This window comes from Myodes glareolus, chromosome 17 (assembly GCF_982192425.1).
Source record: "Myodes glareolus chromosome 17, mMyoGla1.1, whole genome shotgun sequence".
Classification (NCBI taxonomy): domain Eukaryota; kingdom Metazoa; phylum Chordata; class Mammalia; order Rodentia; family Cricetidae; genus Myodes; species Myodes glareolus.
The window spans coordinates 68,076,667-68,102,477 of NC_142042.1; the positions used below are offsets into that span (position 1 = coordinate 68,076,667).

Genomic DNA, 25,811 nt, shown 5'->3' on the forward strand with positions numbered 1-25,811 from the left:
AAGAAGCAGTCCAGCTGCCCTAGCCTTGGATATTTTGGAGACCTGGCACTCCCCATCACGACATACCATTGTAATTTTAAGTGTAGGAAATGTGCGCTGGTGCCTGTGGCGGCCAGAAGGTGAAGGTATTGGGGTGCCCTGAAATTGGAGTTACAGGTAGTTGTGAGCTGCCTGATGTGAGTGCTGGGAGCCCAGTTTCCTTTGCAACTGCCAAGCCATCTGCAGACCTTCAAGTGAACTCTGAAATTAAAAGTCATGAATTGAGTTGGGCAGTGGTGGCACACACCTTTAAACAGGAAGGCTCCAAAGCTACACAGAGAAACCCTGTCTCAAATATCCAAGGGAAAATAAGTCATTAATTCTTGAGTTTGGGGTCAGCTGGACTTCGAGTTCCAGGACAGCCAGGGCTGTTACACAGAGAAACTGTCAACCTTTTTGGGAAAAAAAAAAAACAAAACTTATAACTCTTGCCTAGAAGCCTTGTCTTATTATTGAGACAGGGTCTCACGATGTAGCCTTGGCTGTCCCGCAACTCACTATGTAGACCAGGCTGGCCTTTTGCTGAGATCCCATGTGTGCACCACCACGCCTAGCTAATTCAAGCTGACACGTGGTTAGCAACCTAACTAGCATCAAATGGTTAATTTATCCTCCCTAAACTGTAACTTGAAGGTCCAAGACTTTTCTAGAACCAAACCACTCACTTCTTCCCAGCACGTTAGAGACTAAAAGGATCATGAGTTTGAGACCAACAGGGAGACCCTCTTCACTTAGAGATCACTTTAAGGTCATCCTCAACTATATAGTTAAAATGTATCTTGGGTTACATGAGACCCTGACTCAGACAAAAGTCACACACTTTCCATGACTATTTGTGGATCCTCTTCACACTCCATTTCTTTCTTTCTTTTTTTTTTTTTTTTTTTTGAAGTACTAGAGATCAAACCTAGGTCCTCAAGAGTTTCTATATAACCGACTTTGTGCATACCCGCACAAAAGCTTGCTGCATACCTGCAGATGATTTTGTTTTTCGAGACAGGGTTTTTCTCTGTGTAGCTTTGGAGCCTGTCCTGGAACTCAGTTCTGTAGACCAGGCTGGCCTTGAACTCACAGAGCTCCACCTGCCTCTGAATGCTGGGATTAAAGATGCACACCACCACCGCCTAGCTTGACTTTAAAATAATTTTTTAAATGTATTGGGCTGGTCACATAGCTCAGTGGGTAAAAGTACCTACTGCATGATGACCTGGTCCCACATGGTAGAGATTCCTGAAAATTGTCCTTTGACCTTCACAAAGGCACACAAAGCAAAATGTAATAAAAATTTAATTTCTGTGTAGGAATATTTTGTCTCCATGTATTGTATGTACCACATGTGTGCCTGGTACACAGGGAAGTCAGAAAAGGGTATTGAATTGGATCCCTTGGAGCTGAAGTTATGGATGGTTCTGGGTCAGTACAGGTGCTGGTAACTGAACCTAGGTCCTCTAGAACAAGTACTCTTTAACTGTTAAACCAACTCTACAATTACCATATAGTATGGGTTGGTTTCATTTTTAAATTTATTTAATTAATTTATTTATTTATTATGTATACAATATTGTCTCCATGTATGCCTGAAGGCCAGAAGAGGGCACTAGACCTCATTACAAGTGGTTGTGAGGCACCATGTGGTTGCTGGGAATTGAACTCAGGACCTTTTTTTTTTGGAAGAGCAAGCAGTGCTCTTAACCTCTGAGTCATCTCTCCAGCCCTGTTTTTTTTTTTTTTTTTTGCTATTTTCTTACAAATTGTTTTTTAAAGTTTTACTTCATGGGATTAGAGATTTAACTTTAGCAAGGCCTTGGTTTTAGTCCTCAACTCTGAAATAATTCATTTATGTATTAGTGCCAGCACCTGTGCCGCCACACACCTGTGGAGGTTAGAGGACATCTTCCAGATCGTTGAGCCAGGTGACAGTCTCTTTTCTGTGCCTCAGAGAACACCCAGCTTTTCTGATCTCTGGAAGAAAAGTCAGGTCATCTGGCTTGTGTGAAAGCATAAACTTCTGACACCCCACCCCCGCCGCTGCCTCCACCTCCTGTGTGCTGGGGCTATAGCCATGCATCATCACACCCACCTTTTCCTGACCCCCCATCTTCTGTGTTCTGGGGCTATAGTCATGCATTATCACACCCTTTTTGCCGTGGTTGGGGACCACATCCAAGGCTTCTGATTTGTGAACACTAGACAATTTACTCTACCAATTGAGGTATGTGTGTCTTTATGTATATCCTTAGCCCCTTAAAACCTATTTTTATGCAATTTTTTAATGTGTACATGGTGGGGGGTAGGGTGGTTCGAACATGGGATTTTTGTACAGCCCAGGCTGGCACTCATGATCCTCCTGCCTTCCCACTAGTGAGAATACAGATTTGTGCTACCACACCTGCCTCAAAAATATGTTAGACTAGTTGTGAAGAAAAGGCTCAACAAGCAGTTGCTGCTCTTGCAGAAGACTTGGGTTTGGTTGCCACAATGGCTTCTTCTGACCTCCTAGGGTACCAGGCTTGCATGTGATGCACATACGTAAATGTGGGCAAAACACTCATAAAATATACCTAATAAAATTATACAAACGTTTTTGACCCTCCCAGACACTTGCAAGGGTAGAATGGATGGTGTGGGTTTGTGTGGTCTTGTGTGGGAATGGACACCGAGGAAGAGATATATTTGTCCCCCTTCCCCTCTCCAGTTAACCCAGACACTCAAAACAATTAGTCAGGATCCAGGATAGTAATCAACGGCTTTATTTTCCTAGAATTCAAATTGTCTATGGTTCTCAGAGCTACACTTCCAAAGCTACAGTCAGCAATTTTTCTTCAGAGCCCAAGGGAGGGATAGGAATAAAAGAAGGAAGGGGGCATAAGAAATCCCAGAAGAGGCTGGGAGAGAGCACTTTTCCCGGTATTCAGTGGGCTACAAACTAGATGTGTGCCAATGCCAGAGGACCAACTCCGGAAGAACATCAAAGCCCCAGCTTCAAGGAGTCATCAACTTGAACAGAAAGAGAGCCTCCCAGTGCACCCCAGAAACGGGTCAGTAGTGGGGGGCACACAAAGGGCTGGGATTAACAGCTTGTTTTTTTTTTCCTTTTTGTAATTTTCTTTTATTAAAAACATTTCCTAAAAAATGTATCTTTTCCTTTTTGTCTGGGTGATGTGTCTGACTAGAGGCCGGCCTTGAGCACAGTGGGAAGAGGGAAGAAGGCAGCAGGGTCTCCCCACGTTACCCATCTCTGACCTGAGATCTAGAGAGACACCACAAATGATGAGTTAATCTTTCAGATTATCAGCTCTCCAGGTCCTTGACCCTAACAATGTGGAAACCCCAAAGTCTTGATGTTAAACTACAACTCCTTGAACCCTAGGGTTCAGGGGAAAAAAAAAATTCTCAAAATCATCAAGGATATATGGATGAGAGCCTCTTTCCCAGTATCCCTTTTGAGCAGATGGGAAAATAAGTGTAGGAGCAAGAGCTCAGGAGATGCCACCCAAGAACCCATACTCAAGTTAACATTCCATCACCCCACTCCTGCCCCACCCAGCCCAAAGATCTAGAATACCTGCAAGGAGGGCAAAGGTGTCAAGAGGTGGAAACAGCAGCCCAGACCCCAACACAAGTCCTAGGAGACAAATCTAAGAAGATATAACGGCCCCATTTCATTCCAGGGCACACGACCCTGACTCAGATCACAGGATACAGGAACCTGGAGGTGAAGATCAAGCCATTCTCCAGGAGGTGGGCTTAAAAAAGGAGAAACTGAGTGAAGGAGGAGAGTGGGTTGGGTGGGAAAAGGGTTCCCAGTTTGCAGGCCATGGCCAGTTTCCCCAGTAGCACCCAGACAGCAGCAGGAACGGGGCAGGGGCTCCTCTTGAAACATTGGTGGCTACAGGCTGCAGGGGAGGGTTGGAGGGAGAAGGGTTAATGGTGTGGCCTTGGCCTGGCCTTGCCCCAGCCAGTGCAGGTCTTCTGGGAGAGCCCACCCAGCCTCCAGACAGCCTGACTACTGCAGACCCTTTTCTGTGTCCTCCTCTCCATGTGTGGCTGAGCCCTCCCTGCCCACTGCCAAGCTAGCTCACTCACCTCTCATGATCTCTGACACTCTGGGCTTCGGCCTCTCCCTTGGTAGCCTCCTCCTCCTCCTCTTCATCTTCTTCTTCCTCTGGAGGAGGTCCCCGGCCAGAGTCTGGCTCAGAGGGGGCACTGTTCTTCTCCATCTCTACCGGTGGGGGCCTCTCACCCTCCAAGGTAGCCACCTCCTTCTCTTCCTCTTCATGGTCTCCTGACTCCTTGGGACGTTTAGGGGAGTCCTAGGACAGATTGTCAGAGAACATCAACTGAGACTAGAGACAGTTAACCTCCCTGTGCCTACACCCCTCCTCAGGGCCTCTTTCTAGAGTGCTACCCAGAAAACCTGTGCTCTAATCTCAGCTGGCTCCCCAGAAAATGCTGCAGGCACATCCTGACAGTCACCTCCAGCATGTCCCCTGCTCTCCTCTTCAGCACCCCCTTCTCATTCTTCTCCTTGGCCGGCTCATCGATGACAAGTTTCCCTTCCTCATCGCTGCTACCCTCGGCACCGCCTTTCTTGTCACCGTCGCCCTCGGGGCCTCCAGGCTCCAGCTCAGCCTCGTTGACACAGCTCTTTTTCTGGGAGGACTGTGAAGACATCAGAGGCGGAGTGGCACCAGAGACTAGTCCCTCCCCAACCACCCCTCAGACACTCACTCCTTCGTCTGCCCACCTCTCCCCCACCCCCACCCAGGTGCCCAGTCTCACAAGTGATTTGAGACCCACCTCTGTTGATTAGCCCTGGGGTTAACCCACAGGCCGGGCAGGCAGGGCTCTGTGCAGGAGGGGGGAGGGCTGGAGCAGGAGGCAAAACCTCGGGTCAACTTCTCCCAAAGGGATCTGGGACCCATTCCCCACGACCCCGCTCCCCCTGCCCTCCCGCCTTGTCCTGCCCGGCACACAAGAACCTCCTCTTGGAAGGTTGTGTCCTCTTACTAACGATGGGCCCAACAAAGGTTTACCCCACTTACCGTGTCCATCTTATTCTTGTCCTCGATGCCACCAGCAGTGGCCCCTAACTACAAGTAACCCCACACCCTCCAGGTCCCTCTCGCAAGAAGTCCTACCGCTACCACCCCAAAAGCCTTGAGATTCTGGGCGAGGCTCCTAGACCTACATACCCTGCCTTCCGGGGCTTTGCTCACCTGGTAGCCAGAGGCCTTGACTGTAGGGTTGTTCTCGATCTCCCACAGTCCCTCGCTGAACCCTTTCCTCTTATTGGGCTTGCCAAACTTCTCCTTGGATTCCTCATAAGGGAAGAGGTCTTTGGGGCCCAGGAATGCCCTGGGGGAGAGATAGGAGACTGTGCTCTCAAGCCCCAAGCTGCCACCAAGCTAAATGCCAGACACGGACAGATATCATCACCCACCCCCTTTCCCCACAATGGTGTTCCCACAGTGTCCCACCTGCACCCCACCAGCCCCTCACTCACGTCTCGTGGGTTCCAAAAAAAAAGACTTGGTATTTGTTGGCTGTTGATTTCACAGCAGCTTCAGGCATCTCATCAATCTAGGACAAGAAAGGAAGAGAAGATGTGAGTCTGAGTCCCGAGGCTTCATTCTGGGCAAGGTGACGTTTGTATAAAGCCAGACAGAACAGGACTCCAGAGAATACCCAATTTGCAAAACATGGTTAGTAGTACAACTTGTCCAAATTAAACTAATAGGAAAGTTTAACAAATCCAGGGTGACTCCACTCTCCTTCAGAGAACATCTCCAGTGTCCAATCCTGGCCAAAGTGCCATTCCCTCTGCCACCAATACTGTTTGTTACTTCTTTGTATTTTGAGACAGTGTCTTGCTATGCAGCCCAGCCTGATCCTCCTGCCTCAATCACATACCAATCTCCAATTATGAAATGTCCAAGAATCTCAACTCTCTCAATGCTTTCTCTCTGATCACTGCCCACCCCTTCTCAATGCAAAGTCGGAACTCCCCACCACCAGGATTTCCTCTGTGTAGCCCTGGCTGTCCTGAAACTCACTCTGAAGACCAGGCTGGCCTCAAATTCACAGAGATCCACCTTCCTGTCTCCCGAGTGTTGGGATTAAAGGCGTGCGCCACCATATCCAGCTAAATCTGAATGTCTGCTCTGCTACATTAGAGGCTGGCAAGCCTCTGCCTGGTTCCCATCTGTAGAATACTGAGTCACAGGTTTAGGGTGCTTAATGACAAGTTAAACTGCCCTTTCAGTCGGCCTGTCAAGTTTACTAAATTCTTTCTGAGCAGCTTCAACCCCACCATCATGCCCCCCAGAAAGCTTCATCTCTGACCAGGGGGCCCCTAGGACACACCATCCTAACACCCCCCCTTTATAGTTCCAATTTTACAAACAATTCATTACTTGGTGAATATTTTTGTGAGCTATCTGTACTTTCTTTTTGGTGACAGGATCTCACCATATATAGCTCAGGCTGGAACTCATGATTCTGCTGTCCAAAGTAGTACCCACCACACCCAGATCAGATCGGCTTGCATCTCCAGCACACAGTAGGTTTACAGTATTTGCTGAATGAGTCAGGCCTGGTGATACAGTTCTGAAATCCTGATGGGCATTGTGGTGCACACCTTTAATCACAGCACCCTGGGAGGCAGAGGAAGGCAGATCTCTGAGTTCAAAGCCAGTCTTGTATACGTATTGAGTTCCAGGACAGTCAAAGCTACATAGTGAGACCCTGTGTCAAACAAAAACAAACCACCAAAACAAATAAATACAAAAAAATTTTATTTACATTTATTTATCTATTTATTACATACATACGTCTGTCCGTCCGTCTGTCTGTCTGTAGGGTTCCTTCCCAGGCAGGGTTTCTCTGTGTAGCCCTGGCTGTCCTGGAACTCACTCTACAGACTAGATTGGCCTTGAAAGCCAGTTAAAATAAGTCACTAAAATAAGTAAAAATCTTTTTTACAGATGGGGATACTGAGTCAAGAAAGACATGCCCTTCCCAAGAAAAAAAAAAACGACACATTATTATAAGGACCAGATTTCAAGCCTACCCCCTTCCCAGAGAGTGTTTTTTTGTTTAGTTTTGGCTGTCCTGAACTAATTAGATCAGGCTAGCCTTGAACTCAAAGACCCACTTTCCTCTGCCTCCAGAGTGTTGGAATTAAATGTCTGCACCACCACCCGGCTCTAATTTTCTTAAAAAAAAAAAATACACACACACACGTTTTCCCCAGTGTTATTCCTGTATACCTCATGAATGCCTGAGGAAGCCAGAAGAGGGTGTCAGATCCCCCGAGACAGTTTTTTTTGTGAGCTGCCATGTAGATGCTGAGAATAGAATCCCAGGTCCTATGGAAGAGCCGCCAATGCTCTTAACCACCAAGGCATCTTTTCAATCTAGACCTAATTTCTTGAGATCGCTTGCCCTCTGACCCAGGAGGAATTCTGCAGTAAAGGTAGTAAGTGCTGAGGTTAAAGTTTGAAATCAAGATAGAACAGTTGGCCAGCTCAGCCTCGAATTGTCCTGAAGTTCAGGCCAAGCCAAGCTGTTGGGGCAGGGACTACAACTCCCAGCAACCCTTGCAACACTCCCAAATGCCCGCCCTCCTCCAGAGGCCAGGTGGCCATGTTGACTGAGGCTGCAGACACAAACCTAAGAGGCAGGCCAAGGCAGTGGTTAGAGAAAGAAGGTCTACTGGGAACACTGAGGAGACAGGGAGGCTGTGACTAGAATGAGCTGAGTGGGTATGACTTGGAAGGGCATCTTGCCCCAGACTTTCTGGGCCCCTCCCCCTTGCCCCGTGGCCTCTGGGGACTTCGGCCCAGCCCCTCCCCTTAGGAAAGCACAAGTCAAACTAGGCCCAGCCCAAGAATCAGGAGATGCTGGGGTGTGGGAACCTGGTGGAAAGGCACGCAGTTCCCCCACAACCGTGATCCCCATCACTATGACAACTCAACTCCGCCCCTCCGGGGCCACTCAGCCACCAGGAATGTGACCACCCCTCCCCCCAGGCCTGCCATCCAGGATTGGGGAGGAGGGGACACTAAAGCCCGTAATCTGGCACGCAGATCTTGGGCTGTACGTGAAACTAAACTAGAACTGGAAAGCAAAGGGGGAGGGGGACATGCTCTAAGGGGTGGGGACAGGATACCTGACTCCAGTTATCAACTAGCCCCCCCCCCTCAGAGGGGGAGGTTAGTACACACACACACACACACACACACACACACACGCACGCACGCACGCACGCACGCACACGTGGGGGTAGGCCTCCAGGGCTTAAGAGATCCCAGGAGACAAGTAAAGGACAACGGTAGCAAGGCTCTCTCATAGGCCTGACACCTATGCGGGGGTGGGAGGTGGGGGTTGGGGGGAATCCAGGCTGAAGTGCTGGAGAGCCCACACCCAAGTCAGGGCATCACTGTGCTTTCAGCCTGGTAATACAGTGTAATGAAAGGGAAAAGAGGAGACTAAAAGAAAGAGGGGTGGAGGAAGGGTTAGGAGACTCGAGGTTCTCTCCAAGAACACCGACTGAAATGCCTCATCTTCCCATGGAGAGCAAACAGGCAGAATCTAAATCGTGTGGCAGGGGACCCAGTAGGTCTCTAGCTGCCCAGTCCTAGACACAAGGCTGGATGGAATTAGACATACCAACTCCACCAGTCCTGCCAACTTCCAGCTACATAAAGGTTAGGTGTGGAGGAATGAGAGCAGATAGGCCTCTTCCTTAAGAGGCTCATTTTCCAACTACACTCACTATTGTTTTTTTTAAAGATTTATTTATTTATTATGTATACAGCATTCTGCCCACATGTACACCTGCAGGACAGAAGAGAGAGCCAGGTCTCATTACAGATGGTTGTGAGCCAGCATGTGGGTGCTGGGAATTGAACTCAGGACCTCTGGAAGAACAGTCTATGAGCTTATGCGCTTAACCACTGAGCCATCTCTCCAGCCCTACACTCACTATTGTATGTAGGTGTAGCAGGTAGGGTTGGGGGGTGGGAATGCTTTCCACTCAGAAGCATTTCCAATCCCCTTCCCCCACACAAAAGAAATCACTTTTGTGGCAGCACCCCCACCCCGCCAGCTACAAACAAACGTCTTTCCTGGAGCTTGGTTGTGAAGGGCAGCTCTTCCACCCCAAGTCTCTCTTCCACCCTAAGTCTCAAAGAAGTCTGTCCTGAATCTGTCTCCAGGTGGTGACTAAACTAGGTGAGTCAAAGGAGAGTGAGCCAGGGTGGGGCCAGATGTGCTGGGGACCCTACCACACTTCCTCCTCTAGCCAACTGGAAGGAGATTTTGAAACTTCTTAACCATTTCAGCCCACTCCTCTGCATTTCCACCAGACAGGCCTTAAACACTAGAAACCCCGTCCTGTCCAGGCCAGAGGCCTTTGAAGCCATTTGCAGTGTCCACAGGAGCAGGGAGAACTGAACACCATGCCCACAGCACTCAGAGCCCAAGCAGTTCCAAGATCACTGGGCATTTAGGAAGACTGAGGAAAGCTAGAGACACACTAGCTCATCTGGCTGACTTGACCTAGGGGAACCAGAATGTTCAGGACAGTAGACACCTCAGTGTGGCAAGGCCAAGGGCAGAAAAGAGAAGAGTCAAGAGGAAGGCTCTAGACTGCTTGGGAGCGTGTGTCTCCAGGATTGGGAGAAGAGAAAGGCACCCAGGGTGGAGGAGAGGGAAACTCGGCTTGGGTGGTTCCTTGTTAAGTGTCTGGAGATCCTCCAGGAAGTCAGGCAGGAAGAAGGGGGAAGAAGGTAAGATGGAGTCATCAAGCACTCTTCCAGTCAGGTCCTGCTACCATGTGGTCCCTATGACTTCAATCTCAAGTCCTTTTAGTCTTTTCCCAGAAGCAGCAAATGAGGGAAGCAAGGTGCAAGAGGCGACCTGCATCAGGGCCCAAGATTCTGGCTACACCCTGGAGCAACCAGCTATCAGGCTTCTGCCTTCCTCCTCCAACTCAGGAAGAGCTAAGACAGGTTCTAAGGAATTGGGGGTGGGGTAGACTCAGTTTTCTCCTTTTGGGAACCAACAGGAATCCTTAGAGCGGTGATAGCCTTGGATGTCCCCCTCCTCTTAAGTGTCACAACCAGGCCAGGCCTATCTCTGAGACCCATTTACAACTCTATCTCAAAGGTCGAGGCCTCAATAGAGAAAGAAATTGCCTCTCTGTCCTACCCTTCTGCCCTGGAGCTCATACTGAAAAGAAATGGATGGTATCCCTGCTTCACGGTGTCTTCTATCCAAAGGTCACCAGGAATCAGAGGGGCTTTCTCATAGGGCAATAGGTTTCAAGGAATAAGACATACCACAAGATCCCTAAATTTACACTTCATAACTATTTCTCCTTTCTCAGGCATAGCTTACCACTGAACTTTGTCTTACCGCCAGCAAGGGGAAGCAGTAGTAGAGACCTGGGTTCAATTCTTGCCCTGCCCAAGAAGCCAGTGCAGGGTATAGTACATGACTGTTCACATCACTCACACACACACATACACACACACACACAGCCTAGCTTCAGTCAAGCCCTTCTTAGGCTCTGGAACCGAGTCTGGTTTCTCTCTGCACTTCACTCCCAAGCCAGAGGCCAGGCCTTATTTGACTCACTTGAAAGTTTCAGAGAGCAAGGAGCTCAGGCAAGTGGGATTGGACACACTCTTTGCGAGGGGGAGAGTATGGGTTTTCTCAATGATCAAGCTGGCCCCAAACCCTGAATAGTAACCAAGAAAGCATGGAGGAACTTCCTAGGCTCAGAGTAGTACTGAGCCAGATGAACAGTCAGCCATGCTGGAAAAGCCAAAGCCTCAAGGCAAACCTGCTTCGGGACCCCTCCTTCAGGCCTTTCTGCCCTAGGATTTCACTTTACACAAATCCCACACCCTAGGGGCTGAGTCATGCCTTCAACCAGTACCAAGGGTCCCTTTACATTCACTTTTAAGTTGCCAGAAGCACCCACACACTCACTTAACCTTTTCCTTGGAGAAAAGGTGATCAACACAGCAGGCTTTCGGCCCCACCCTCCCACCTGGCCAGGTGCTGGAATGGGGAAGGCCCTTCTGTTGGCGGGTTGAAACTACCACATGGCTGACACGGGCCTCTGGGAGAGGCTCGCTGCTGTGCTGCGGAGGCAATTCGGTCGCCCACAATCCCCCGCCTCACCAAGGTGATCTGTACAGGTCTTCCCAAGCACACGGGGCCCTGCTGCCTACAGTTCCAAATCGGAGCTGACGGCATATGGAGGGATGTTCTCGTAAAGCTGAGGGCTAACGGGTTGTAGTAGAGTTACCCATAGGCAGACCATTTCTTAAGTCCCCCCAAATCACTCCACGACCCTCCCAACTTTAGATTTCCTGCAAAATACTCGAAGAAAGTTTGCTAGACGACAGCTCTACCTCCACTTAACCCTCTGTGGACTGGGACCCTTCGCAACCGTTTGCTCAGAAAGAGAAATCCGAACCGAAGGCAACTATCAATAGAGACTCCGGGCTCCCCGAAGGGGTTAGGAGTCGCGCCAGAAGAAGCGACTCACCACCCGGCCGCTCCCCGACCGTGCGCCCAAAGCCTCGGCCGGTAGGAGAGTTGCGGGCGGACTGAGCACGCGGCGCTGCCGGCCAGGTGCTGGCCCCCGCAATCTCCGTTATGTAAGCGGTGGAGGACTCCCACCAGGGCGAGCAGGCCCGGTGCCCCTGCCCCTCCGCCCGCTCTGCGCTTGGCGACCGAGCCCTCCCGATCGTTATGCAACCGCATTCAGGGCCCGCGATGGCCCCACTGCTCACCCGGGCCGGCCAGTGTGGGTATCCCTTCATCTTCGCGAACACCAGGTCCCCGCATTTGTACTCCTTCTGCCGGTTGGATCGCGACATGGCGGGGCCGCGGGCGCCCCGGGCTCCGCGCCGAGCCGGGAAGCGCGAGCCCAAGTTTGCGCGTGCGGCGGTTGTGGCGCCGCTGCGCTTCGGCCCTCGCGCGGCCCCCGCCTCGATGGTGGCCCCTGGCGCGAGCTCCGGAGCAGCCACGGCGTCTGCGCCCGCGCGCCGCTCGGACGGGGCGGGCGCGGTGGGCAACGCTCGGCTCGGGGCGCGCTCGTGCGGTTGTTTGTGTTTGAAATTCAATTGCTCCCTCCTCAGCGCGAGGCCGCTTCCTCCACCCCACCCCCCGCGGCCCACTCCTCCCCTTGCACTCCCGCCCGCGGCGGTTCGATGCGCGCAGATGCTCGACGCCTGATGCCTGCTCGGGCCCGGCGCCCAACCTGGAAGCCTCAGATTGAGAGCAGCGGCACAGGCCTGAGGAGCCGAGCGCCGAGCTCGCCGAGCGGGCTTTGTGTGCGGGCGGGTGGTGAGTGCCAGCTCCCGATGAGCGGGCGCCTGCTGGACAAGCTGCACGTGCCCCTCCCTCCTGCTCCACGGGGCGCTTCCAGCCAGCCTGGCGGGGCCTACTGTTGCACAGTGTCCCCATACCCTGTTCCGTGTCCCTACCCACGTATCTGGTCAGCCGCTGGCTTCTAGCAAAACGGCCAAGGCGAGAGGCGTGGGTACCGCAGAACGGTGTACGGGCCATCCTGGGCTTCCACGTGCTTCTTTTGGGTATGGGGTCAGGGGTGATAAGAGTTCGAATCTTAGTAGGGCAGCCTATACAATGGAGGAAAGGCTTGAAACTGGTAGTCCCATGGTCCCCAAGAGATTGTGGGCATTTTCGGGGTGCAGTAGATGCTCATAATCTATGCTGCTGCCTAGTAATTTATCTGGACTTCCACCAGCTTGTTGGGCTTTTTTTTGTTGTTGTTGTTGTTGTTGTTTTTTTATTCTTTGGACTCTTTTGGGGGCCTGCTACCCAGCTCTCAAACACATATGGAGACTTTTTCTTACTCATGAATGCCTGGCCTTAGCTTGGTTTATTTCTAGCCAGCTTTCCTTAAATTATCCCGACTACCTTTTGTCTCTGAGATTTTTGTCTTTCTTAATCTTCTACGCTTACTCCTTGACTGGCTGAAGTAGTAGAACCCTAACATTTTCCTCTCCTTGCTCTTGCCCCTCCCTCTTTCTCCTTTTATTTATTCTCTCTGCCTGCCAGTCCCGCCTTGCTTTTGGCGGTTCAGCTCTATAGTAGACCAGTCAGGTGTTTTAGACAAATACAGCTTTAACACAGAGTTAAACAAATGCAACATAAAAGAATGCGATACATCTTTGCATCAGTAAACAAATGTTCCACAGCATAAACAAATGTAACACATCAAGATAATATTCCATAACACCAGCTAACCTCACAAAATGAGGTCCTAAGGGTAAAGACTGGCCTATCACTAAATCCGGTGTGGAGATTTATAATCCTGGTAATCTGAGAGGATTTTGCCAAAGCCATGTTTTTGAGAATGAATATGACTTTATAAAATTCTGGAATACTGTCCTGGGTTATATTCTTTTTGTGTGTGTGTCGGGGGCGGGGGGGGGGGAGTCCTTGAGTCAGGACTTCTCCGTGTAGCCCTGACTGTCCTGGAACTCACCCTGCAGACCAGGCTGGTCTCGAATTTAGGTATTCCAGTTTCTGTCTCCTGAGTGCTGAGATTAAAGCCGTGCACCACCACTGCATGGCCTGGTTATCTTCTTAGATTATGATGGGAATGATGGCCCCAAAACCTGTTCTCAGATCACAACCCAAACAAGAATTTTGTTGTACTTACATTTCTATTTGTTGGAATGGGTTCTTTGTTTTTTATTTGTTTGTTTGTTTGTTTTTTGAGACAGTCTTATTATATAGCCTTGGCCTGCCTGGAACTCACAGATCAACTTGCCTCTTCTTCCTGAGTGCTGGAATTAAAGATATGCATTCCTATTGTCCTATTGTCCATTTCAAAGAGATTTGAAGTTTTTTTTTTTAAAATTTGTGCTTCTAAATGTATGCCACATGTGTGCAGAAGAGGGCTTCCAAGCCCCCGAACTGGAGTTGCAGGCTATTGGGAGCCTGTTAGCACAGGTGCTAGGAGCTGACTCGCATCTCCTGGAGGAACAGCAAGTGTCCTTAGCCACGAACCACCTCTCCAGCCCTAATCACAACCTCTTAAAAGAAGTTTCTTGAGTGAGTCCAGTGTAACAGGTTTTCTTTGGGGCCACCAACCAGCTCATGACACAGAGACTTATTATTAGTTTTGAGTAACTGGCCTAGTTTAGGTGTATTTCTGGCTAGCTCTCTTAAATTAACCTGTTTCTTTTTCATTTGTTTTTTGTTTTGTTTTGTTTTTCCTGACAAGGTTTCTCTGTGTCACAGTCCTGGTTGTCCTGGAACTCACTCTGTTCTGTACAGAGTGATCCGCCTGTCTCTGCCTCCCAAGTGCTAGAATTAAAGGCGTGTACCACCACCATCCAGCTAACAGGTTGCAAAATTCTCAATCAAGCCAAATCAAAACAAGCCGAATTAAGAAGTATCCAGGTTTAATGGGAGTTCTCTGCTCTCGGGTAGCCCCAACGGGGAACCGGTAAGTCGTGGAATCGCAAACGCCGGGAGGAAGCAAGGTAGACCACGTGTTCCTCTTTCCGGGATCACTTAAATACCCTGGGGAAAAAATGGTCCTGTCCCCACCCCCAGGGAGGGGTCAGGACCTGGCCTGCTGGGATTTGGAGTCCAGGCCAGGACTGGGGGTTGGGATAGATGGAGGGGCAGGGGACTACGCTCCCAACTTGACACTAACCTATTTCTCTTTATCTACCTTTTGCCTCGGAATTTTTTACCTTTACTTACTTTCTTGTTGTCTCTATGTTTGGTTGGCTAGTAGCTGCCTGACTTCTTGCCCCTGGGTGTGTTCTACTTTCTCCTCTTTTTTAACCTAGATTTCTCCTCCTAGATACTGACCATTCAGCTCTTTATTAGACCAATTAGGTGCGTTAGGCAGGCAAGGTGAAACAAATGCAACACGTCTTTTCTTTCTTTCCTTCTTTTTTTGGTGTTTTTTGAGACAGAGTTTTTTTGTTTTGTTTTGTTTTGTTTTTCCTGTAGCTTTGGAGCCTGTCCTAGAACTTGTAGACCATTGTAGACCAGACAAACTCACAGAGATCCACCTGTCTCTGCCTCCCAAGTGCTGGGATTAAAGGCCTGTGCCACCACCACCCAGCAACACATCTTTTCATAATTAAACATACATAAACATACATCCTTACATTAAATGCAACACATTTTTTTATTTTATTTTTTATTTTTTGGTTTTTTGAGACAGGGTTTCTCTGTAGCTTTGGAGCCTGTCCTGGAACTAGCTCTTGTAGCCCAGGCTGGCCTCGAACTCACAGAGATCTGCCTGCTCTGCCTCCCAAGTATTGGGATTAAAGGCGTGCGCCGCCACCACCAACCAGTGGAAGCAACACATCTTTACACAGCTGAAGTAATAGTCCACAGTATAAGCAAATATAACACATCTTTGCCTAGTTAAAATAATATTCCACAACAGTTTTTCCTTCATGTCCTGCTAGTATGAAGTTTTATTGTTTTTAAACTTTTCAAATCATGCACATTCCAATGTACTTAAAATTTAGGTCCTGCCCTTTTTTCCACTTTGTTAAACGTCAATAAGATTTCTTTTTTTCACTTTTTGGTTTTTCGAGACAGGGTTTCTCTGGGTAGCCCTGGCTGTCCTGGAACTCACTCTGTAGACCAGGCTGGTCTCAAACTCACCAAGATCTGCCTGCCTCTGCCTCCTGAGTGTGGAATTAAAGGCATGTGCCACCACCACCATCAAAGATTTCTAAATTCTTGGTGGGGTTGAGAATAGAGCTCAATGATAGAACAGAAACGATATCTTGGACTTGATCCCCAGCATCACACATAAAAACAAAGAAAAAGTTGTCATGGCATCAGCCTCCTTGGCCTCTCCCTCACCCACCCATGCAGACAGCATGCCACAGCAGGACTCCTTTTGTTGCAATTTAATATCCAAGTTCTTAGATCAACTCCCACAGCTGTCCTACCCAAGCCATGAACCTTAGAGGCTCAGTTACACCACAGCAGAAGCCTAGGCCTTGGGAGTTCCGGCTTCCTGTTGTTCTTTGAGACTGGGAATTTTCTTCAAGAGCAAGTTATTGATATCCAAGTCTTCTATTCGGTTCCATTGGTCCTCCTGTCTGTTTTTATGCCAATACCAGGCTGTTTTCAGTACTGTAGCTCTGTAGTAGAGTTTGAAGTCAGGGATTGTGATACCTCCAGAAGTTCTTTTATTGTACAGGATTGTTTTGGCTATCCTGGGTTTTTTGCTTTTCCATATGAAGTTGAGTACCGTTCTTTCGAGGTCTTTGAAGAATTTTTCTGGGATTTTGATGTGCATTGCATTGAATCTGTGAGAAACCCTGTCTTGAAAAACAAAAAGACAAAACCAAAAAACCAACCAGACAAGAACAAGAAGAAACTTTAAAAGAATGTCTAGTAAAGAAATATGAAATGTTTAGGTTGAAGCCAGGCTACAGCTCATGAATATGAAGCGCAAATATACAAAATGTTGATTATTTTCCAACAAATCTTAAAATATGTTCTTAAATTAATATGTCAAGTAAAAAAGCAAGGCTAGGGGCAGGAGAGATGCTCAGAGGTTAAGAGCACTGACTGTTCTTATAGAGAACCCAGGGTCAATTCGTAGCTCCCACATGGCAGCTCACAACTGTCTGTTCCTGATACTCTTTTTTTTCTTTTCTTTTTTTTTTTTTTTTTTGTTTTTTTGAAACAGGGTTCCTCTGTAGCTGTAGCTTTGGAGCCTGTCCTGGAAGGAACTCACTCTGTAGACCAGGCTGGCCTCGAACTCAGAGGGATCTACCTGCCTCTGCCTCCTGAGTGCTATGTTTAAAGGTGTGCACCACCACTGCCCAGCATTTTTGTTTTTTTGCCCGACACTCTTAGACAGGCACACACACACAGGCAAAACACAAATGCACATAAAAGAATGAATCAATATAGAAAGGCTACATCTTTGCTATTCTAGGACTGTGCTTAGACATTCCTAAGATCATTTGACCTAATATAAACTTGTCAGTTTCATTCGGAGACTATTACAATTTGATGTATCATGTTGATAAACTGGCTTTTACTGTGGACATACATATTTAAGTTATTTAAATTAGCTTCTAGAGTCACTAAAAAATCTAAATCTGGCCAGGTGGGAGTGCTCTTGTTTTTGAGATGAGATTTCTCTGTGTAGCCCTGGCTGTCCTGGAGCTTGTTCTGTAGACCAGACTGGGGTTGAACTCTTGTGCACAATTTTCACTACAACACATTCATCGCATTTCCTCTTTTCCTCTTAGCAATGCACATGAGACCCCTTCCTGTGATGATAGGAAGGCTGTTCTCTCACTAGCAGTGGTTCACACCATGTGTCTGGTGTAGGTTGTTCCCCAGCTCCAGTTGACTAGGACTAAACGGTTTATTTTCTTTACATAACAAATTCTGTGGATGTCAATAATACCACACATCTCTCCCTCAGGGTGGAATTTCCTGTCACTTTTTTTTTTCTGTTTTCAAGTTAAAGCAGGTTTGAGGTCATTCCCAGCAGCACTGCGTACAGGAGCTAGCTGACAAGGAGGAGCCAGAGTGGCTGGAATACCACCACTCAGTCACAAGCCTCAAGTTCCTCTGCTTTCCTTCTGGTACTAAAGACTACAGCAGTGAGTCAGGAGGACTTGTTTTGACATGTCTGGTTCCACCTTACACTATCCATCCAAGGGTGTTGTGGAATATTATTTGTCTATGCTGTATTTCTTTAATTATGTAAAGATGTGTTGCTGGTTTACCTTCCCTGCCTAAGGTACCTGATTGGTCTAATAAAATGCTTAACAGCCAATAGCTAGACAGTAAAGGGATAGGCAAGGTTGACAGGGAGAAAGGATAAGTAGGAGGAATCTAGGCTCTTGAGGAAAGAGAGAACTAGAAGAGGGGAGAGGGAGAAGAAGAAGATGCCTGGGGCCAGCCAGCCAGGCAGCCACCGACTAGTCAGACAAAGAGTAGGACATACAGTATGAAAGAAAGGTAAAAAGCCCCTAGGCAAAACATAGATGAAGAAGAACAGGTTAATTGAAGTTATAAGAGCTAGTGGGACAAGCATAAGTTAAGGTTGGAGACAACTAATAAGTCTCCAGTTCATGACTTGGGAGCTGGTTGGTGGCTCAGAAGAAAGCCTGCCACAGGGTGTTGCTGCAGAGATACTGAGGGCAGGAAGATACTGAGGACTGATAATACTGAGCCCTGTGGGGCTCTCTGTCTCCTTCTCTGGGATGATAAACTCTTCTGATGTCAGGTCAGTATTCTGGAGTTGCTGCAGGAGGCTGATTGTAATTTCTGTTGAGGACAAGTGGTAGTAGTGGGGACTGAAAGGCCATTTCTGTCAGCACATCTTTCCTGTAGGCTCAGGGCTTTGTTTATTCCCTTGGTCAATCATTCATTCCTTTCACAAATATTCTTGGCCTGCTGGATGGCAGACCCTGGGTCAGTGCTGGAGCATGGTACCCATGGAAGGGGACAGCAGGGCATGGTAGCTTGCACATTTACTACATTTAAGCACATGGGAAGCAGAAGCAGGTAGATCTTTGTGAGTCCGGGCCAGCCTGGTCTACAATGTGAATTTCAGGCCAGCCAGGGCTTCTCAGTGAGAACTTTCTCTCAAACAAACAAACATGGAAAGATTAAAAAGCTAGCTGGCTGGGGGGGCTGGAGAGATGGCTCAGAGGTTAAGAGCATTGCCTGCTCTTCCAAAGGTCCTGAGTTCAATTCCCCGCAACCACATGGTGGCTCACAAGCATCTGTAATGGGGTCTGGTGCCCTCTTCTGGCCTGCAGACATACACACAGACAGAATTTTGTGTACATAATAAATAAATATTTTTTTTAAAAAAGCTAGCTGGCTGCTAGAACTATAAAGAGCAAGAATAGAATGCTTTTCAGCGTTATTCTGCTAGTCACTTGGGCCCACTCTAGAAATTCTTTTATTGCCCAGGATTGTTTTGGCTGTCCTGGGTTTTTTTTGCTTTTCCAAATGAAGTTGAGTACCTTTTTTTTTTTTTAAGGATTTATTTATTAATTATGTATACAGTATCCTCAGTGCTCTGCCTGCAGGCCAGAAGAGGGCACCAGATCTCATTACAGATGATTGTGAGCCACCATGTGGTTGCTGGGAATTGAACTCAGGACCTCTTCCTCTGGAAGAGGAGGTGGTTCTCTTAATCACTGAGCCATCTCTCCAGCCCCCTTGAGTACCGTTTATTATTCCTTTGGTCTCTGGTCCCTTTAAGGGACAAGCCATGCCCACTCCCAGCGACCTCTGATCTCTCGTTGCCATCTTTAATCTCTTTCTGTTTTCTCTCTTGGCGTGCACACACGTGTCTCCTCTCTGTCTCTCTGTCTCTCTGTCTCTCTCTCTTTCTTTCTCTCCCTCTTCTTCTCCCTCTCCCTTTCTCTCTCTGCCCCCTCCGTTTCTCCTCCATAACCCCCTGAATAAATATTTCAATCTCACTCTACATGTCCATGTCTCTGTCTCCTGTCCGCCTGCCATGTGTCTGCTTGCCGCTGCACTGGCTGCTCCCAGAGCCCTGCCTGCCGTCTCTCCTGGGACTGGCTGCTGTCTGCTGTCTCTCCCATGACGCAGGAACTGCCCGGGGATCTTGGGCAGGGTGCTCGGGAACAGCATGCCAGCATTTTTTAAAGAATATTACCATTCTTTCAAGGTTTTGAAGAATTTTGCTGGGATTTTGATGGGCAAGTCTTTGTGTGTGTGTGTGTGTGTGTGTGTGTGTGTGTGTGTGTGTCTTTTTTCGAGATAGGGTTTCTCTGAAGCTTTGGAGCCTGTAGACCAGACTGGCCTTGAACTCACAAAGATCCACCTGCTTCTGCCTCCCAAGTGCTGGGATTAAAGGTGTGTGCCACCACTGCCCAGCCGGCTAGTGTGGTCTTGAACTCATGATTCTCCTTTCTCAGTCTCCTGAGTGCACAGCCATGTCTGGTTCTTTTATAGACATTTTGTTTGCCCAGAGCCTTTTGTTTTCCTTTTGCTCACTTTTCCAGACTCTGATCTGTGAGGTGTGAGCTCACCATTTCAATCCCAAAATGCTTAGATAGACTAGAAACCCTGCCTACTTCAGTTTTGCAGCTATTCTTCCCAAAGTCACTGACCTATTTTAACCTAGTTCAAACTGCATTTGAACTAGCTGTCTTCCAGTCTCCCCCCCCCCCATTGCCCTGGGGTTCACTTAGACTTCTTCTTTTTTTATATAAATATTTTTATGGTTTATTTAACTTTACTTTATGTGCATTGGTGTGAAGGTGTCAGATCCCCTGCAACTGGATCTTCATACAGTTGTGAGCTGCCATGTGGGTGCTAGGAATTGAACCCGGGTCCTCTGGAAGAGCAGTCAGTGCTCTTAACCACTGAGCCATATCTCCAGCCCTCACTTAGACTTTTTTATAGCATGTTGTAGCAGACTTTCTTTGACTGCCAGCCCTCAAGCCCCCAAAGCATGACATGGAGACTTAGTTATGAATGCTCGACCTGATCTTATGTTTATCCTTCTCTCTCTCTCTCTCTCTCTCTCTCTCTCTCTCTCTCTCTCTCTGTCTCTGTCTATCTGTCTCTCTCTCTCTCTCTCTCTCTCGATTTTATTGGTTTCTCTGTGTAGCTTTTGGAGTCTGTCATGGAACTAGCTCTGTAGACCAGGCTGGACTCAAATTCACAGAAATCCACCTGCCTCTGCCTCCCAAGTGCTGGGAGTGCCTAGCTTCCTCCTCCGACTTATTCTCTCTGCCCACCAGCCCCACCTATCCCTCTACTACTTAGCTATTGGGTGTTCAGCTTTTTATTAGACCAATCAAGTGTCTTAGGCAGGCAAAGCAACACATTTTTACATCATTAAACAAATGCAGCATAAACAAATGTAACACATCTTTGCCTAGTTAAAGTAATATTCCACACCAGCATGTGGACTGTATTTTCTAAATTCTAGGTCTTTCTCTTTCATGATTCAGTCCTCTTTCTTTGTCACTATTGGGACTGGAACCCAGGATTTCTCATAGAGTAGGCACTGTATCTTATGCTAAACTCCATCCCAGCCCTTAATCGTTTTCTAAGCACATCTGTTAGTTGCTTCTTTAAAAATGATACTTAGGGGGGCTGGAGAGATGGCTCACTGGTTAAGAGCACTGACTGTTCTTCCAGAGGTTCTGAGTTCAATTCCCAGCAACCACATGGTGGCTCACAGCCATCTATAATGAGATCTAGTGCCCTCTCCTGGCATGCAAGCATCCATGGAAGGAATGTGGTATACATAATAAACAAATAAATAAAAAAACAAATGATACTTAGGTGCTGTGGGACAATCATTTTCTACACTATGAATATGTATTACTCTCATTGGTTAATAAAAAAGTGACAGGTCAGTAGCTGGGCAAGAAGTGGGAAAGAAGGAGGACTGAGTCAAGGGAGATGGCAGCCAGCCACCCAGAGAGCAAGATGTGCTAGAGAACAAGTAAAGCCATGAACCACGTGACAAAACACAGATTAACAGAAACGGGTTAATTTAAATGTAAGAGCTAGTTAGTAATAAGCCTGAACTATTGGCCAAGCATTTACAATTAATATACGCTTTCGTGTGGTTATTTGGGACAGAAATATCTGTTTACACTTAGGGGTGAGATTACACACGCCTTTAATCCCAACACTTAGGAGGCAGAGGCAGGTGGATCTCTGTGGGTTCAAAGCCAGCCTGCTCTACATAGTATGTTCCAGGCCAGCCAGGACCATGTACTGAGAACTTCTCTCCAATTATCAAACAAACAACAATACTTAGGGACTCTAGAAACAGCTCTGTAGTTAAGAGTATTGCTGCTCTTGAAGAAGGTGGAGATTTGTTTCTCAGAGTCCACACTGTGTTGTCCATGACTGTTTACAACTCCAGCTTCCAAGGATCTGATGCCTTCATCTGGTCTCCTTGAGCTCTGCATGAATGTGAACTCATATAGATAAGCACACACATAGGCAGCATACACATAAAAAAATAAATAAGTAAAAATCATTTGCTAAAAAACGGTGCTTAGGACTGGAGATGTGTTTTTATTTTCATTTTGTTTTGTTTTATTTTTCGAGACAAGGTTTCTCTGTGTAGCTTTGGAGCCTGTCCTGGAACTCACTCTCTAACCCAGGCTAGCCATGGATGCAGAGAGATCTGCCTGCCACTGCTGGGATTAAAGGTGTGAACCACCATTGTGCCTGGCTCAATGTATGCGGGAGGTGTTGAACCCATGGTTCCAGCACTACATAACTGAGTGTTCTTTTGTCCACCTGTTATTCTGCTCTTAGGAGGTGGAGGAGAGAAAAGTTGATGCCGGAGAAACGGCTCAGTGCTAAAGAGCATTTGCTACTCTTGCAGAGGACCCAAATTTGGTTTTCAACACCCACACTGCATTTTACAACCAACTGTAACTCCAGTTCCAAGGGATCTAATGCCTTCTTCTGACCTCTGCAAGCATCCAGCATTAACATGGTGCCACGGAGGCAAAAAACTCATATACAATAAGATAAATTTAAATTTAAAAAAGTTGGACTGAGCCAGGCAGTGGTGGCACACACCTTTAATCCCAAAACTTGAGAGGCAGAGGCAGGTAAATCGCTATGAGTTTGAGGTCAGCCTGGTCTACAAAGTGAATTCCAGGACAGGCTCTAAAGCTACACAGGGAAACCCTGTCTTTAAAAATAAAACAAAACAAAAATAATGAGAAGTAAAGAAGCTAGACTGTGGTGACACACACCTTTAATCCCAGCACCTGCGAGGCAGAGGCAGATGGATCTCTGAGTTTGAAGCCAGCCTGGACTATGAGTTAGTTCAGCACAGCCATGGCTACACAGAGAAACCCTATCTTGAGAAAAACAAACAAACAAACAAACAAACCAATCCTCAACCAATAAACAAATAAATGTAATAGAAACTTCAAATTCATCCTCAACTTTGTAGAAAATTTGAGGCCAGTCTGGGCTATGTGAGGCAGTCTGAGGGGAAGAAAAGATACATAGTACCATGCATGTTTGGAGACTCCCCAAGATCCACCTGCCTCTGCCTCCCAAGTGCTGGGATTAAAGGTGTGTGTCCCTACCGCCTGACCTTTTCCTTCCTTCCTTCCTTCCTTCCTTCCTTCCTTCCTTCCTTCCTTCCTTCCTTCCTTCCTTCCTTTCTTCCTTCCTTCCTTTCTTTCAAGACAGGGTCTCTCTGGGTAGCCCTGGCTGTCTTGGAAATTACTCTGTAGACCAGAATAGCCATGAACTCACAGAGATTCCCCTGCCTCTGCCTCCTGAGTTCTGAGATTAAAGGTTTGGGCCACCACTGTCTGATGAGACCCTATTTCAAATGAACAAACAAAACCACCACCACCAACAAAACAAAACCAAAGGAGAAAAATGAGAGAGACTGAGAGAAGAAAAACGTTGGCCCAGGTCACCAGAGAGCAGGCAGAGAACTGGCTGAGGAGCCTGGATCTCACAGCAGGTCTTAGAAGTCACCATTGTGCAATACACGTCAGCGAGAGGTGGGACTCAATGGTCTTGTTTCTCAGTATAATCTTCTGTATGCCTACTTTTCAATCAACTGAGAAATTTCTTAAAGAGCCAAACTTTTGGGCCCTACCCAACATCTACTCAGTAGGAAGTTCTTAGGCTAGAGTACAGGTATTTGATTTAAAAATATTTACTTAATGTCTCTGTATATGTGTTTGCCAGGGCACGGGCGTGAGAACAGCTCATAGACTTGTAGGAGCCAGGCTTTCCCTTCGCTATGTGGGGCCTAGCTATGGAACTTGAGTCAGAAGGCTCCAGAAAGTGTCTTTACCTACTGATTCATCTTGCCAGCCCACCCCTGCATTTTTAAATTTATTTTATTTTTATTTTTTATTTTTTTGCCAGACAATGTCTCACTCGCTTTCTAGCCCTGGGACCTAGTATGTAACCCAGGCAGGTCTCTATATCATGAATGATCCTCCTGCTCAGCCTTCCCAGTACTGGGATTATAAGCATGAACCATCATAACCAGCTCTGTATTTGTGTGTGTGTGTGTGTGTGTGTGTGTGTGTGTGTGTGTAGACAGAGAGAGAGAGAGAGAGAGAGAGAGAGAGAGAGAGAGAGAGAGCGAGAGAGAGGACATGTAGAGGACAGAACTCAATATTGGGTGTTATTCCTCAACAGCTACTACACTTTTTGTTGTTGTTTTGCTTGTTTATTTGTTTGTTTGAGACAGGATTTCTCTGTGCATCCTCTGTGTAGTAGCTCTGACTTTCCTGGAACTTGCTTTGAAGACCATGCTTGCCTCACAGAAATCTGTCTCCCAAGTGCTGGGATTATAGGTGTATGCCACCACTGCCCAGTTACTACCTCACCTTTTAAAAAAATATTTTATTTTTGTTTCATCTTTATGAGTCTTTGCTTACATATATGTGTGTGTGCACCACATGTATGCCTGGTGCCCTAAAGTTAGAACGAGGGCTTTGGATTCTCTGTGATTTGAGGTACGGATGGTTGTGAGCTGGGAACAGAACCCAGGTCTTCTGCAAGTGCAGCAAGTGCTCTTAACAACCAGCTGATCCATCTCTCCAACCCTCAACCTTGCTTTTTGAGACACAGTCTTTCACTGGGACTTGGACCTCACCAAGGCTGGGCTGCGTGGCCAGCCAGCCTGTGGGGTCCCCTTGTCTCCACTCCCTGGTGCTGGGATTACAAGTACTGTGCTTGGCAGTTTTACATAGGTGCCAAAAATTAAACCCAGGTCCTCCTGCTTCATCAGGAAGCACTTTACCAAATCAGTTGTCTCTCCAGAGCTTGTTTGTTTTTGAGACAGTTCTCACTTAGGTCAGGATGGCATCAAATTTGCTATGTAGACAAATCCTGATCCTGCCCCACCCTCCCAAATGCTGATGTTACAGGCATGGGCCACTGTATCCAGCAAGAATTCATAGTTTTCAGAATTTTTCCTATGGCACATTACCTTTTTTCTTATACACATTAAAATTTGTTTTTGGGCAGGTGGCAGTGGGGCATCAAATTCTGAATCTTACACATGTTAGGTAAGCAATTAAGCTGCCTAGACCCACAGTATAGTTTAAACACAGGTGCACACGAAAGCTATTCTGGGCAGATCTAAAGAGATGTCTAGAGAAGGTGGTATAATTTGTCTAGGAAGTCAAAGGTCCTACTACAGTTGGTGTGCCAACGTTGTCAACTATATCCCTGTAAAACCTGAAAAAGCTTGGAAAGGAATTTTAGACACACACACACACACACACACACACACACACACAAAGTTTAGCCGCATTTTTTTCGGCTGGTGTCATGCCACAGCTCCCTTACGAGAAGTCTTCCTGATTCAGTGGTAGCAGAAAAAAGCAAAGACAAACAAACTGCACCGTTTCAAAACTGCAGCTCCATGGGCTGTGCTACCAATATGGACTCCGGTTCTTTCAGGAGACTGAGCATTTAAATGGGGTTAGTGAGCATGTGTTACAAACTGCCTGATGACAGGACATAGACCCACTGCATACTTGAAATTGGGGTGGTGTGCGCTGCTTGCAGAGGTGGTGGACATGCCTCCTGCAAGTTCAACTGGGTGGAGCCAAAAGGGAAAGCAGCCTTAGTCCTTGTCATGCTGCGGCTTAGCATCTTAAGAAGTGCTCCTGGACAGAAAAGGATCTCAGATACACAATAGGACAGATTCAGACACAAAAGACCTCTAAACGAGACACAGTGTGTTTAAA

General features: G+C 47.4%; 1 protein-coding gene across 1 annotated transcript; it reads right to left on the reverse strand.

Annotated features, from left to right (window-relative positions):
- Positions 1 to 2,768: 2,768 nt before the first annotated feature.
- On the reverse strand, positions 2,769 to 12,181 carry Hdgf (heparin binding growth factor). The gene is made up of 6 exons (XM_048454007.3): positions 11,853 to 12,181; positions 5,546 to 5,622; positions 5,259 to 5,397; positions 4,516 to 4,701; positions 4,126 to 4,352; positions 2,769 to 3,935 (listed from the first exon to the last, which is right to left on the reverse strand). Exons 1-6 carry the CDS (start codon positions 11,937 to 11,939, stop codon positions 3,929 to 3,931), a joined length of 723 nt encoding a protein of 240 aa, XP_048309964.1. The 5' UTR covers positions 11,940 to 12,181; the 3' UTR covers positions 2,769 to 3,928.
- Between the last annotated feature and the right edge of the window lie 13,630 nt (positions 12,182 to 25,811).

Coding starts and splice junctions, on each gene's coding strand:
- Hdgf (XM_048454007.3), bottom strand. CDS start 11,939: ATGTCGCGATCCAACCGGCAGAAGGAGTACAAATGCGGGGACCTGGTG. Junction 5,398..5,545: donor TTTTTTGGAACCCACGAGAC/GTGAGTGAGGGG, acceptor TCTCTCCCCCAG/GGCATTCCTGGGCCCCAAAG. Junction 4,353..4,515: donor GAGCAGGGGACATGCTGGAG/GTGACTGTCAGG, acceptor AATCTGTCCTAG/GACTCCCCTAAACGTCCCAA.